The sequence below is a fragment of the Sphaeramia orbicularis genome, chromosome 22 (genome assembly GCF_902148855.1).
Source record: "Sphaeramia orbicularis chromosome 22, fSphaOr1.1, whole genome shotgun sequence".
Classification (NCBI taxonomy): domain Eukaryota; kingdom Metazoa; phylum Chordata; class Actinopteri; order Kurtiformes; family Apogonidae; genus Sphaeramia; species Sphaeramia orbicularis.
The window spans coordinates 26,413,655-26,427,562 of record NC_043978.1 but is presented as its reverse complement, the minus strand read 5'-3'; the positions used below and the strand labels follow the sequence as shown (position 1 = coordinate 26,427,562).

General features: G+C 37.9%; 1 protein-coding gene across 1 annotated transcript; it reads right to left on the bottom strand.

Annotated features, from left to right (window-relative positions):
• Positions 1–591: 591 nt before the first annotated feature.
• LOC115413940 (microtubule-associated protein RP/EB family member 1-like) lies at positions 592–4,237 on the bottom strand. Its single transcript, XM_030127079.1, has one exon. The coding sequence runs from the start codon at positions 3,716–3,718 to the stop codon at positions 3,101–3,103; it is 618 nt and encodes a 205-aa protein (XP_029982939.1). The 5' UTR covers positions 3,719–4,237; the 3' UTR covers positions 592–3,100.
• Between the last annotated feature and the right edge of the window lie 9,671 nt (positions 4,238–13,908).

Genomic DNA, 13,908 nt, shown 5'->3' with positions numbered 1-13,908 from the left:
CTGTAAAAACATCAATTTTGTTTCAATTTACTTCAAACTTGGCACATATATAGAGGCAATTGATATGCTGACATCAGCACATGCATAGACATGATGACATCAGCTGGATCGATGCCAAAATAAGCTACGATACGTGTGAGGGGCGGGGTTTGTTGTGCCATTTTATTTCTAGTATATGTCTTTAAAAGTTTACTAAAACTATTATGAATACCATCTACACCAAAACGCAGCAGCAGCAGCTCCTGTTTATATTTCATAACTTCCTATTCCTATTGAGACATGTCATACAAATAAAATTATGACTATTGTTGAAATATCAGATCTAGCTCCTCTAACATACATATCTTGGTTTGGATTTAAAAGTTAAAATCCCTCGTATCGAACTCATGGACCTCAAAATGCACGAGTTTTACCACCAACAACAGGTTCAAACAGCTGGATTACACTGTACATTCAGTGCTAAGAAAAAAACAGAAACACTTTAGTAACAATTAACTTTACATTCATTCTGCAAGTGGGCCCAGAGATCTTTGGGAAATGTAGTTCTGTTAGTCATTCATAGAAAAACACAAACGTACTGTGTATTTTTTTTCTGTTCAATGATAGTTCTGGATGAGGTTTATGATGGTCATGAGTTCACCAGTTTATCATCACCGTCACCTCAGGTATCATCGTTATATAATCGCTGCCAATGCACAAACACTGCATAAGGCATATGAGAAGCGTTGGATAAGTGAACAGTATATGTAACTATATACTGCACGTAGGACCATGAATACACGTTTAAGGCCTGTAAGACCATTTAGTTCTGCACAAGCATCCTGTTTGCCTACTGGATATTGTTTGGTATGCACAAAGACGGCAAAGCTGTGGTTCCCTTGGCCATTTGGAATGCTCCTAAAGTCAACATTCAACGAAGAGGTCGTCATGGCTATCATGTATCTAAAAGCTGATAATGTCAGTTACGCTCAAGCTTTGATTTTTGCTCCCAATGAACTCAAAGTGATCATTTAAGCCCTTGTTAAATTTACTAGATAACTCTCTCTCTCACCTCTATGCAATTAGCATCAATGTGCATAATTAATCTTCAGTCCTTCACATCTCATTGAACATGTTTTTGTCTCCTTTTTAGGGTTCGTGATGCAAGCAGCCGGTTCTCAGAGCAAAAATTCATCAATGGATTTTTCTCAGTAGAGACGAACAGACATATGCATTTGTAATTCATCTTAAATGATGCATTTAAGTGCCCCGGTCTTTCCAACCGTGGAGCGAATATCTAGAGTAAGTGATGACTTTATGGAAATCAGAGCGTTTTTACAGGCAAAGCATGTGCCTCTCTAATAAACATCCTCGTTCTTATTTGTTCTCCAGGAGCGAACAAAGCACCATCAGGGATTCTACTCTTGAAAGAAATCCCCTTTCAGTTTTTTTTTTTGGGAAAGTAGCACACAAAGATGGAATCTGACATGCATTCATACGTTGTCGTAACCTACAACGAACGCTGAGCTGAGCTGAGCTGAGATCGCACGCCATAACCTTCGAATGCCAAAAATAGATATATCCCTGGTGTACTGGCTATGCTTCGTACAAACACACAGACACAGAAACAGCAGAAGCAAGGGATTGGTGGAGCAGATGAATACGAGAGAGGCAAGTCACTACTAATCCAAAAAAAAGAAGAGAAAAGAGGGAGAAGAATTAGGCCAAAAATTAGCCAGATCTATATGTGGAAATCAGGTCACGGACAAACTGCATGTGAAGGGTGACGACACTATTACTGATCGATGTAGGAGGCAAATACAATCATTGGAGTGGAAAAGATGCTGGAATTCAGATAGATGCATGTTGTTATGGTTGTGAATAACAATTTCTGCCACTGTGTAGAGAAAAAAAGGTTTAAATAATACATTAGTATGCCCAAATAACGACCATATCTCAAATGTTCTCACAATAATGACACACTATTTTGAGATACTAAATCATTATTATTAGATCTTTTTCTCAACACTGTGGGCAGTAAACCAGCACAGCTGTTATCTGCACATTACAGTGGTGTCACCTCTTGCTAATAGTGTTGACACATGCACAGTGTACCGACACCAAGTCACAACCAGGAAAACAGCTTTTCGTGCATGGCTTTTAACCTACATCATCCAAATCAAAAGGCAAAAGCATCTCTATCTGCACCCACATAGCCAGTTATCGTACGTCATATGCACATTTTCTGCAGAAATAGTCGTTCCTAGATCCTTCAGCTCTCTAGGAGGGCTCTTCTGCTGGAGGTTATAGTGGAAGCAGATTGAGGAGTGGGAGATCGGTGGTTGCTAGGTGACTGGATTGAAAAAGAGGCCACAGGTGGAATTGTCCCAGTATGAACTCCCCTTCTCCTCTCTCCTTTTCCTTGTTTATTACACTGCCCGAAAAAAAGAGGTTGTTGTACGTGGACACAGGGTTTACAAAGAGGCCAAGGCACGTTTCTAAACTCTCCTTTTGTGCATCGTCTTTTCACGGAATTCTGCTCGGTCCTTGATTTTACATAACAATGCACCACTTCCTGTCATACTGCAGATTCACTGTTTCTTCTTATTTAGTTCAGAGGCAGCCTGTCTTGTTTCTTACTTCTTCTTCTTCTTCCCTCTAGCTCCTCATTTACTCCTGTATAAGCTCTTGTTACCTTGCACACGAGTCTCAACCTCTCCTCTCACATCACCTGAAAATGACTCATCTATGCAGCAAGGATTTTATATCAGAGAAACAATCAACCAAAGTCCCAAGCCATTAAAATTTGTAAGCAGCAAAGCATTTGTGGAAAAAAAAATGAAGACATGATATCCTACACATCAGACACAGTACTGAGTGGTTTGATCATGTTGGTAGCCAAAGAATTTCCTCAGAGATACACTGTTTGAGCTCCTTACTAGTATATGTGATTTTTTTTTTTTTTTTTCGTAGGCACTCTAAAGACCTGTAGGGCCAGCCTCAGGATACAAGAGCAGAAAGGTGGAAACCAGAGAGCAGCTGTGTCAATAAATGATAGCTAAAAGATGGAAGAGAATCCTTCCATAGCACATTTCTACAGCAAAAGCAGAAATGTGAGAATCTATTTGAGCTTCACGGGCCACGGGAGGCACGTACGGAGTCCGAGCATGGAGGAGAACACGATGGTGGGTCGGTGTTTCTTAAACCTCAGGCCTTTCTTCAGGCGCTGGGTACTTTCTGCTACGTACAGCTCCCCCTGTTGGGCTGAAGTGGATATCCTCGAAACAATCTCCCCGTGTACCACCACCTCCTGCTCGGAGCGAACGAACACCTCCCTGAGCTCCTCCAGCCGCCGTTCCATCTCTCGGATGACACGCTGGCGCTCCTCTACCTCTAGGAGACGCCGCCGGGCTGCCTCGAACTCCATGCTGGAGCTGGGGGTTACAAGCTTGGAGGAGGGGGCGGTGGCAGATGTGGATGGGGGTTCAGATGTGGCTAGCAGAGCCCCTGTTACCCTCCGGAAGTCTCCCATGGAAATGGAACGTCTGGTAGTCGGAGAGGGCAGCCCCAGGAGAGCAGAGGCGGATGTAGATGGTGGAAGTGGGGCAAGAGGAGATGAGGAGGAGGAGGAGGAGGAAGGAGAAGGTGCATCCGGTGGTTGGGGATATTCAATAGCTGGAGCCATGTCCTCGCTGGTGTCCTCCTGATGAGTGTCTGTTCGTCGACCCTTCATTGCCATTGCCAGCTTTGGTCCTGTATAATTCCTGATGTATCGCTGCTGTCCGTTCTGCCACTGTTAATGTGTTTTTTCCCAGTCTTCCTGTATCGCAGCCAAGCAGAGTGTGCGGAGATGTGCAGTGATGCAGCCTGGGAACTGCTCCATTCATTAATAAGAGATCTGAGCTGGGCTTCTATCTCGGCTGCCTCTGCGTCTGAGCAGGTTGTGATGGGGAGGAGCCTCCTGGCAGCTCATTGGCTGTCAAACTCAGCTGATGATTGGCCAGCAGCCTGCCGCTCCGCTGCTGCTGATGCTGGCAGCCTGTCGTGTCCTCCGTTCGACTGTTTTGCTTCAGCTGTGCTTTGATCAGCTGAGCTCACAGAAGCCAAGGAAAGCGAGGGCAGAGGTATCAGGTCTCCCTCCTGTTTGCTGATGCTGTTTCATTCTCCCAGGCTGCCGTGTCTCATACCAGCTGGTCTATCCATATTCCTCTTTCTCTGGTTGCCCCTAGCAACACTGTCTCGACATCAGATGGCAGAAGCAGGAGGGAGGGGATGATGCTTTCATTTCTCTCTCTCTCTTCATCACCTTCCTACTCAGCATTATCACTCTCTCCCAGTACACCTGTTCTCCCACAATCCCTCCTGTTTTTGACCCAAAAGCCTCTTTGTGCAAATTCTATGTCCTTCCATGAATTACAACCTACCAACCAGGGTGCACCTGACTTCACCCATGGATGGGTGGATGGATGGATGGATGGATGGATGGATGGATGGATGGATGGATGGATGGATGGATGGATGGATATTGTAATTCAAGTGGGCTGAGACTTCTGAACATATTTCTTTTTTCTGTTTTTTGGGCTGTAGAAATTCTACTTTTTCACATGTTGATTTTGGCTCATCACAGTGGTTTACAAACAGGGGGTTAAAGCCATGAGTGACAGAAGTAATTATGGATCACTGAACAGATTCAGTCACACGTGACCTAGACATGAGTCTAGCGCTCTACTCTGTGTGTGTGTGTGTGTGTGATTCCTGCTTCTAAATTAAGAATAACATAAATAAAACACACAGAGTGTAAATTTATGAATTAATCACATGCACTCACTTAGTACTGTGATGTTAGGTTTCTAATTTTGTCAATGTTCTGCCCAAAAGAAGAACAATGTGTTCAGCTTTGAAAAAAATTAAAGGTCCAGTTTGTAAGATTTGTGTGTGCTCACACAATCTTTGTGTAGGTGTCTGTTTTATTGATGTTAGCATTTCTAAGTAAACATTAGCTCATATTGGACACTGTTGCTGGGAATCACCCACAGGCCTGTTTTTCAGTTTTAATTTGTTGCTTTGGTTTGATTGTACAGCCTGAACCATTAAATCATTGACAGAAAATTCCAGTTCTTTAAAACCGGAGCCTTTATTGGTCCTTCTGAACATCATATTTGATACTCAATGCTCAAATATTATTATTTTTAAACAAATAAAAACATAATATAACACAAACATGTCTAACTAATTGGTAATTCCTTTATAAAATTGGAAAAGTTCAGCCTCCTTCCTCATTAATGACAATCTTGTAGTGTCAGTGGAAAGGCCTCTGGTGAATGAATTCCTCCCCCCGGTGGATTATCTAATTATTGCATGTATCTAATTGTATACATTGGGTTTTTCAAGATAAAAAAAATCACACTGATCATGTAGAGACCTTCAGAACTCATGTATCAAATATGAAATGTTTGGTGTTATAGGGTTAAGTAAAGAGAGAAGCTTAAATCTAACAGCTCATTGCTCGGTGGTTTATGGGCTTCTTCTTTTTTCTATTTTTAAGTTTGCTGTTTGTTATTTGGAATTAATTTAGGCTTTTCTCTCTGCAGTTCAGTGTGCTAGCATCTTTTTGAGGCTCAAGTTTTAGAACCTAATTGTGTGTACAACTGATAAAGTTATTAGCTAAGAAATGAAGTTGATAGTTTTAATTAACAACCTGCACAAAATAGACTATAAGCACACAGGTATGCACAGTTTTTTTTAACTTTTCATGCAAAGGTCCAGAACTGATAAACCAAAAACCAGTTCTAATAAAAAAATGTTTTAACAGTCACCGTAGGGGAGGGTGAGGCAGGGATGTTCACTTGGTTGCAATCTGAAACTTTACCAATAAATGCCACTAAATATAATACATTGAACGTTTAAAAACAGTATAAATCTAAAAACTAAGAATCTGATTTTTTAGAACACTGACTACAAATTAATACAAAGTATGCAATTTTCCTGGAGATTCCTGAGTACTGATAATTTTAGCTGCAATATCACTCTATTATTGCAGCACTATAACATTAAAAAACTAAATGCTATTTCCAAATCAGTCTGGACCTGGCTGTACTGATTGGTTTTTGTTACACCAAGATGATATAAGTACAGCTTTTGTCTTCGTCTCCCATTACATTAATCTTCCCCTTCTCTGTCTAGACAGATATTGATATTTGTGTTTCAGTTGCTCTGCAGAGGAGATATGATCAGACTATGAAGTAAGACAGGATAGTTTCACTCACATCCAAATGATAAGAGTAACACTGATGCATTTGGAGTGGTAAGATGTTCTAAATGACTGCCTGTAGCTGGAGTGAATCAAAACAAACGGAGCTTTTAGCAGGTCAAAGGTGTGTGTGTGTGTGTGTGTGTGTGTGTGTGTGTGTGTGTGGTTTTGCATAATTGAGCATTCGCTGAGCTCTTTGCTTTTATCTCAGAACTGGTATTGCATTAGCAGTAACACTTACTTCTCTCCTCCTGCTTTTAGCTAAACTGATCTCCAGAGAGAAAAGAGACAGAGAAGCAAAAGGAATACCAGAAGTATGGCATACTTTATGTTCCTATAGGAGGTGGGAGCATGAATAAAAGACAGGAAACATTAAAAGGTGCTCTTCATTCTTTCTTCTATTCAAAAAAGCCACAAAAGGAAGGATTTCAGGGAACTCAAGGACGTGAGAACTGAGCAAATAAGACCACAAGTTTCTTAAAAAGTATGTTTTAACTATTCTGTTCTCTTGAAATATTAAACAGTTAATGGATAAATGGATTTTTTTTTTTTTTGCGGTAATATCACTGAAAGCTACACATGAACAATAGTAAAAGAAGTACATAGATCTTTTACTTAAGGAAATTTAGCAATACCACAAAAATAATCTAAAAGCCCTGCATTCAAAACTCTTCTTACCTGAAGAATAGTCAGCTGTCCCACTTTTCATCCATAAATCCTTTGTGGGACTTTCACCATGTAACCTATATGTTGGACTGAAATACCCTCCAATACTCACTTTACTCTGTGTGATTTTTTTTTTTTTTTTTGATCAATTTTTTTATTTATTTACATTGCACATCTCCAACAGTACAATACAAAAAAAGAAAGAAATTCACATTTTATGATATAAAATTTTCTGACACAGAAAGTATAACCCCCCCCCCCCCCCCCCCCCAAGAACCAATGGCAACCCCCATACCTACCCAACCTGGATCTCAAATTATGAAAGCCATTAATAAAAACAAATACACGTATATAGATGAAAGAGAATGTAATTGACAGCTATAAACAGGTGATCAGGATTGTCATAGACCAGTGTTTTTCAACCTTGGGGTCAGGACCCCACATGGGGTCCCCTGGAATTCAAATGGGGGCACCTGAAATTTCTAGAAATTTATAAAAATAAAAACTTACTAATAAAAAATATATGGTGAGCAAGGTTATAATAGTTTTGGAGTTTTAATTATAGTTTAGTTTTATTTAGTTTTGACCTTTTTTTTTTCTCTCATTCAGTTATTTTTAATTAGTTTTTAGAGCATGTTTGCTAGTTTTTATTAGTTATCGTTTTTTTCTGAATGCTTAGTTTTAGTTTAGTTTAGTTTTAGTTATTTCATATATTTTATCTTCCTCACCATCCTATTCAAAGAAATTAGTGAGGCACGGATCAGTGGGTTACCCTGGACACTTTATTTGGGGGTCGGGTTAGGGCGGCTCACTGACTGAGCAGAGACACAAACACATGTACAGTGCAATGTAGAAATTCCCTCTAGCCGGTTGGGGAGGGTGCGATCCATACACAATGTCACTTATGTGAAAACAATGCGAAGATATGCAAAGCGTGAGAGGAGATGCACAAAGCAGCCAGCAGTAAACCAGATAGAAACATATATAAACCAGCTAACCAGCAGTATACCACATACAAACATATATAAACCATATAGAAACATATATAAACCACTTATAAACATATATAACCCAGTCCATCATCAGTAAACCACACCTTAGCAGATATGTCATATCTTAATCATCTCCAGTTCCATTATTAGCCAACTTTGCTTCATTTCAGTTCAGCTAGCTGTAGCTAGTAACATCCAATGTTTTTTAACATTATAACAGGTTCCATACCTCTGTAATTGGATTAGTTTTCATCCTTCTCTTTTCTCCTCTTCTAAACTGTGCAGTTAAGGCCTTGGAAGGCCTTTTCATGGTGATAAACTCTCCAACCTTTACCTGGATACTAGTTCAAATACATGTATGTCTCTGTCACTCACGCACACAGTGAGAAAAAAAAAACAAAAAACAATAACCCCACGCATCACTAAAGTAAATCCCAGACAGGACTCTTCTGCTTTGTCCCAGCTTTAGTCTGTATGTTCCAGGTAGAGTGGGGACCAGAAGACGACTGGAAACCACAGTGACCAGACATGACAGACTGTGAAGTGTCCTATTGTGCTGCTAGCTAAAACTGCTGGAGTGGAATAAATCAATTTGATATCAATCCGACATTGACAAAGACAAAAACGAAGGGAATTTTGTCCAAAATTTTTATACGTTTTAGTTAGTTTTGTAAGCTCACAATACAGTTTCAGTTAGTTATTGTTTTTTTTTTCTTTTAATTAGAGTTTTTATTTATTTCAGTTAACGACAATGTTTTTTCAATTTTAATTTTCATCATTTCATTCATTTTTGTTAATGATTATAACCTTGATAGTGAGTTGAAAGAAATAATCCCAATCCATAGAAGACATGACAAACTGAAGCTGAAACTGAAGCACTGTGGTACTGTTTATCTTTCAAATGTTCATTGTGGTCAGTTTCAGATGCTGCAGCTCTTTCATAATTCATAGTTTGAGTTCTTGTTTGTTCAGTATTAATTGTCAGCCTTGGAAATCCAAGCTGGTCTGACTGTACATATCCTGACCAAGGAAATAAAATTCTCACTTTGTGCAGCAGTCTACACCTGGCTTTTCTGCCTCCGTCCATAATAATATACATTATATAGCCTAAATGTCGTCTAAAATGAACATTTATTTCCAACATAGTATAGCAAACTATTACATGATCAAAAACAAAATAATTTCAGCCAAAAAAAAAAAAAGCCTCCATTTTGAATATCTGGGGTCAGCAGAAATTTGTGATGTTAAAATGGCGTCACGAGCCAAAAAAGGTTGGGAACCATTGTCATAGACAATTATGTTGCACTCTTTCTTTAACCATAATGTAAACACCCACATACTAAGGGTTTTTCCACTGGCTGCATGCATCCGGGCCACTGACCTCTCCATCATAACTATAAATAGTATGAGGCACTATAAAGTATGAGGCAGATGCTATCTCAATGCTAGCATTTTCACAGCTGCAGTGAGGGCAGCCCATATTATAAACTTCTGCTGAAGAGAAAATTCTAAGGTCGAGTCATCTTTAAGCAGAAGTAAAGATGGTCTGTGTGTGATGTTTCAAGTGTTAGAGCGTTATTCTGAACTTGAAAATCTGCTGGTTTCATGCATCAAAATATAGAATTATCTATAACACACACTAAAAATTGACACTACTTGCTTTTCCATTGACCCTCAAATATAACTTGCGCATAAAAATGTACCTAATGGAAAAATGACAATTTCACCAAAAGTCTCATTTTTCGATTAAAAGTTTTTGCGCTTACAAGAGTGTTAAAATATGTCCAAACTTCGAGCTGATTACCTAAAATGTTCAGTTGTTGGTTGTATTAATGAACACAAGTGGCTTAACGAGACAGAAAGCACAGTCAACAGCCTGGAGGGGTGTGTGTGTGTGTGTGTGAAGTGTCTCATTTGCATTTAAAGGGCCAGTGCTCAAAACGACCTTTCTGGTGTCATTACTCAGAAATAGTGTTGAAGATGGACCTGTGGAGTTGAACTAATAAAGAATTCAGACCCAAGCATAGCATTTACAGTTTATGTAGACCACAGGGAAATGTTTTAAAATGCAAAATTCCTTTAAAAAAAAAAAAAAAAAAAAGCAAAATATGACCCCTTTAACCCTTTCATGCATGATGTCCACATTTGTGGACACATAGTTTAAGCTCACTTTTCAAAGGGTTATTAAGGCAATATTCTCCAAAACACATGTGGACAATTTCTATAGACCCTATGCAATACTGTGAAAAAAGTATCATCTTAGTTTTAGAATTCTGACTGCGCTGTGATCTCATAAAGTTAACCTCCGAAGACCCAGCTATGGGTTTTCTGTCCATGTTTGTGGACAAGAGTTTCACAGCTTTATAAAAAAAAACAAAACAAAAAAAAACTGTCTACCGCAAAGGACATTACATAAAAATTTTTAAAAATACATCTTAAAAAATGATTTAAAGAAAAAAAGCCGAAACTTGTGCTTTCCTGGGTCTCAGGAGGCTAAATATCCTCTGAATAAAACCATATTTTTAAAAGAAAATTGAAAATGCATTTCAACTGTAGCCTAATTTTGAGTAGTAAAATCAATCTAAAAAAAAATCTAGATACCTTTTTTCATAATTCATGCATGAAAGGGTTAAAGTACATTAATATGAACATCCAAATCATTCCTATTGAACCTTTATGTAAAGTACTGGAATAAAAGCATCAGCGATGTCATCAGAATGAACACACACTCTCTTGCAAAATGCTGTAACTGTAATGAAGGGGTTTTATGCATGTGCTGCACAATTTAACTTAGGTTTATCATGTTGTGCAACATAAACATAAGTGCTTGAGTAAGTCCGATTTTTGGGATCAAGACAAGAAGCCTCAGTGTGTGTTTTCTTCACATGATGCCCGTTTTTGGAAGATTCTGTTGGTTGCGCAATATCTCGCACAAAAACACTCCCTCTTGCCTAATCCCACATGATGCCCACAGTACTGCATGTGCACAGATTGTCATTATCTTTGGCAAACATTTTGAGCAGCAGGACCTGGCATTGGGAGGCTGAACTAAAAACTGGTTTTGTTTTAGCAAAGTGAAACACTCATACAAGCAGACACGGCAACAAACCGGACAAATTTTCTAAAATCTCTTGCCCTACAATCTAGAATTAAGTGTTTAAATGCCTAATCCTTAAAAATACAATTATCTCTCATCCTATTCGACCACCCATTCCTGTTTATTTCTTTCTTTGATGGAAATGAAAGCCTGGTCTCAATCTGTCATAGTGCACCCTCTGTTCCAGATTAATTTAATCTCTGCAGTGTGTGTGTGCATGTGTGTGTGTGTGTGTGTGTGTGTGCACACATGGGTGTAAACTGTGAGCATTTTCTGTTTTTGGGTTAAAAGGGCTGAGTATTTCGGGTGTTCCTGAGATATTTCTCTTTATTATCAGAGCTGAACAGTGTGCGGAACTGTTGAAACTTGGCAGCAGTTCTGGTTATTAAAGGATTACATCATCTGATCTGAGTTCAGTAAATAATGTCTGATCTGCAGAGGTGAAACATCTGCAGCTCACAAAAATTCTGGCAGAAAGGCAGAGAAATACATTGTAATATGGACTGTAGAGAAGAAACTGTACAACAAACAGCATGCATTCAGTTCAATCCAATCCAACTTCATTTGTAAAGTACTTTAACCCTTTGATGCATGAATTATGAAAACCTTAATCAAGATATTTTTCCCCGAGTCTTTTTATTCCTCTTTAGGCATGAAAAAAAAAATGTCATTGAAATTTTTTACGAACCTGTTTTTTATGGGGTTTCAAAAATGTCTACTCAGCTGGACAGCATGCATTTAATTTTTGAAGAAAAGAAACACGTATTTAAAATACAATATCCGAAAGTGACTGTGTGAAAACCATGAAATATTTTTTTAAATGTAGCTAATCTGATGTTTTCTCATATTTTATCATACTCTAATACAAGTTATTACTCACTTCATGGACATAATATTTTTTAAAACTTTTTATTTAAGAAAACTGTTAATTACAGTCTAATAACAAATAGCAATTGATTTACTCTCAAACATGTTACTGCAGGTCAGGTTTATCAAGTATTTATCAGTAACTGCAGTGTATGAGATGATGCATAAGCGTCGACTGTGTTGTCTGGTATGCAACTAAAACAACAAAACCCATGAATATACAAGAGAACAGCTGTAGAATAACTGTCCACTGTAGTGACCAGTATGCAAGAAAGGGTTAAAAACAACCGCAGTGGACCAAAGTACTGTACAGAAGAATAATTAAAACCAAAATAGAAGAATAAAATACAGAATAGATTTAAAGACATAAAACTGAACAAAAAAGAAAACAGTGCTGTACAGAAGAATAAATAAAATCCAAATAAAAGAATAAAATACAAGAATAGATAAAACAAACAAACAAACTTAAAAAAAAAACCATACAATTAAAAACAACAAAAAAATAAATACATAAATAAGAACAATAAACTACTAAATAAAAACAATAGAATCAAAATAATACCATGATTAGTTAACACTTTACCCCTGATGTGTCTGTGGTGAGCATTCTGAATGTATGATTTATTTTATATATTCATAAAAATTCAACTGTTTGCTCAATAGGAAAAAATTCAAAGTGTGCTGATAAAATTGTACTTTTCATAGACATCTGAGCATGCTCAGTGGACCCCCAAAACACAGAGCAATGAGACCGACTTGCTATAAAAATAGACGGTTTAGGCTTTTTTTTTTTACACCACTTCCAGGGTTGTTTTTTTGTTTTTACTGTTGTTGAAATTGTTGTGGTGATTTTCCTTTTTTTTTTTTTTTTTTTTACTGTGTTTTTACCGCATTTTGACCTTGTAACTGCTTTTTGGAGTTCAACCAGGTGCTAAAAAGCATCTGTACTGATTTAGAAAAAAAAAAAACACACTAAAAAAAAAAAAACTACTGGGCCTGTTATTGTTCAGTGTGTTCCAGTTCACAGTTCATGTTCAACATCCTAAATCTCTTATTGATGCACATTCTGGGTGCCTTATTTAGTAAAAACATAGTAAAAGTTCAATTCCTCCCTTTGTCCTTTTCTGTTTTTGACCCTAAAACACACAGTAAAAACAAAACCACTGAAGAAAAGGAACACAAATACATTCTTACAGCAGCTTTTATGAACCTGAAACAGACACAAATTCACAGCAGCACGTTTACTTGGAATAATGTCTCAGGGGTTAAAGGGTTAAAATGCATCAATATCTACAGAACACATGCTCAACACAACAGATTAATATACAATATACACATACACACACTTAAAGGGGTCATATTTTGCTAAACCCACTTTTATTAGTCTTAGGTTCATTTATTTGTGTATTTGGACCCTAATAGTTCATAAAGTTTGAATTTGAACCCTCCAGGTGCTGCAAAGCTACCTTTATATTCATTTTGGCAAAAATCGAGTGGATTTTTACAAGCTATTTTAATTCCTGCTTAGTTTGTTACGTCTACAACTTGTTACATCACGACATTTGCACATAAAAGGTCAAGACTTCCGATGAACATTTCTCAGAGTACGACATAATTATTTGTCAGCAGCAGCGGTTGTAGTAAAAACTGAAAATATGTCCAAACTTCGAGCCGATTACCTAAAATGTTCTGTTGTTGGGACAGAGCACACAGTCAACAACCTGGAGGGGGTGGGGCCTGAAGTGGCTCATTTGCATTTAAAGGGCCAGCGCTCAAAACGACCTTTCTGGTGTCATTACTCAGAAATAGTGTTGAAGATGGACCTGTGGAGTTGAATTAATGAAGAATTCAGACCCAAGCAGAGCATTTACAGTTTATGTAGACCACAGGGAAATGTTTTAAAATGAATAATTCCATGTAAACAAGCAAAATATCACTCCTTTAAAGATTCCTCACTATATCAGGAAACTCTCTTATATACACATTTTGACACAACTTTCAATTCTAGAGCTGTTTTCTTAATACATTTGTGAACATCACTGTTTTCTTCTGCTTGT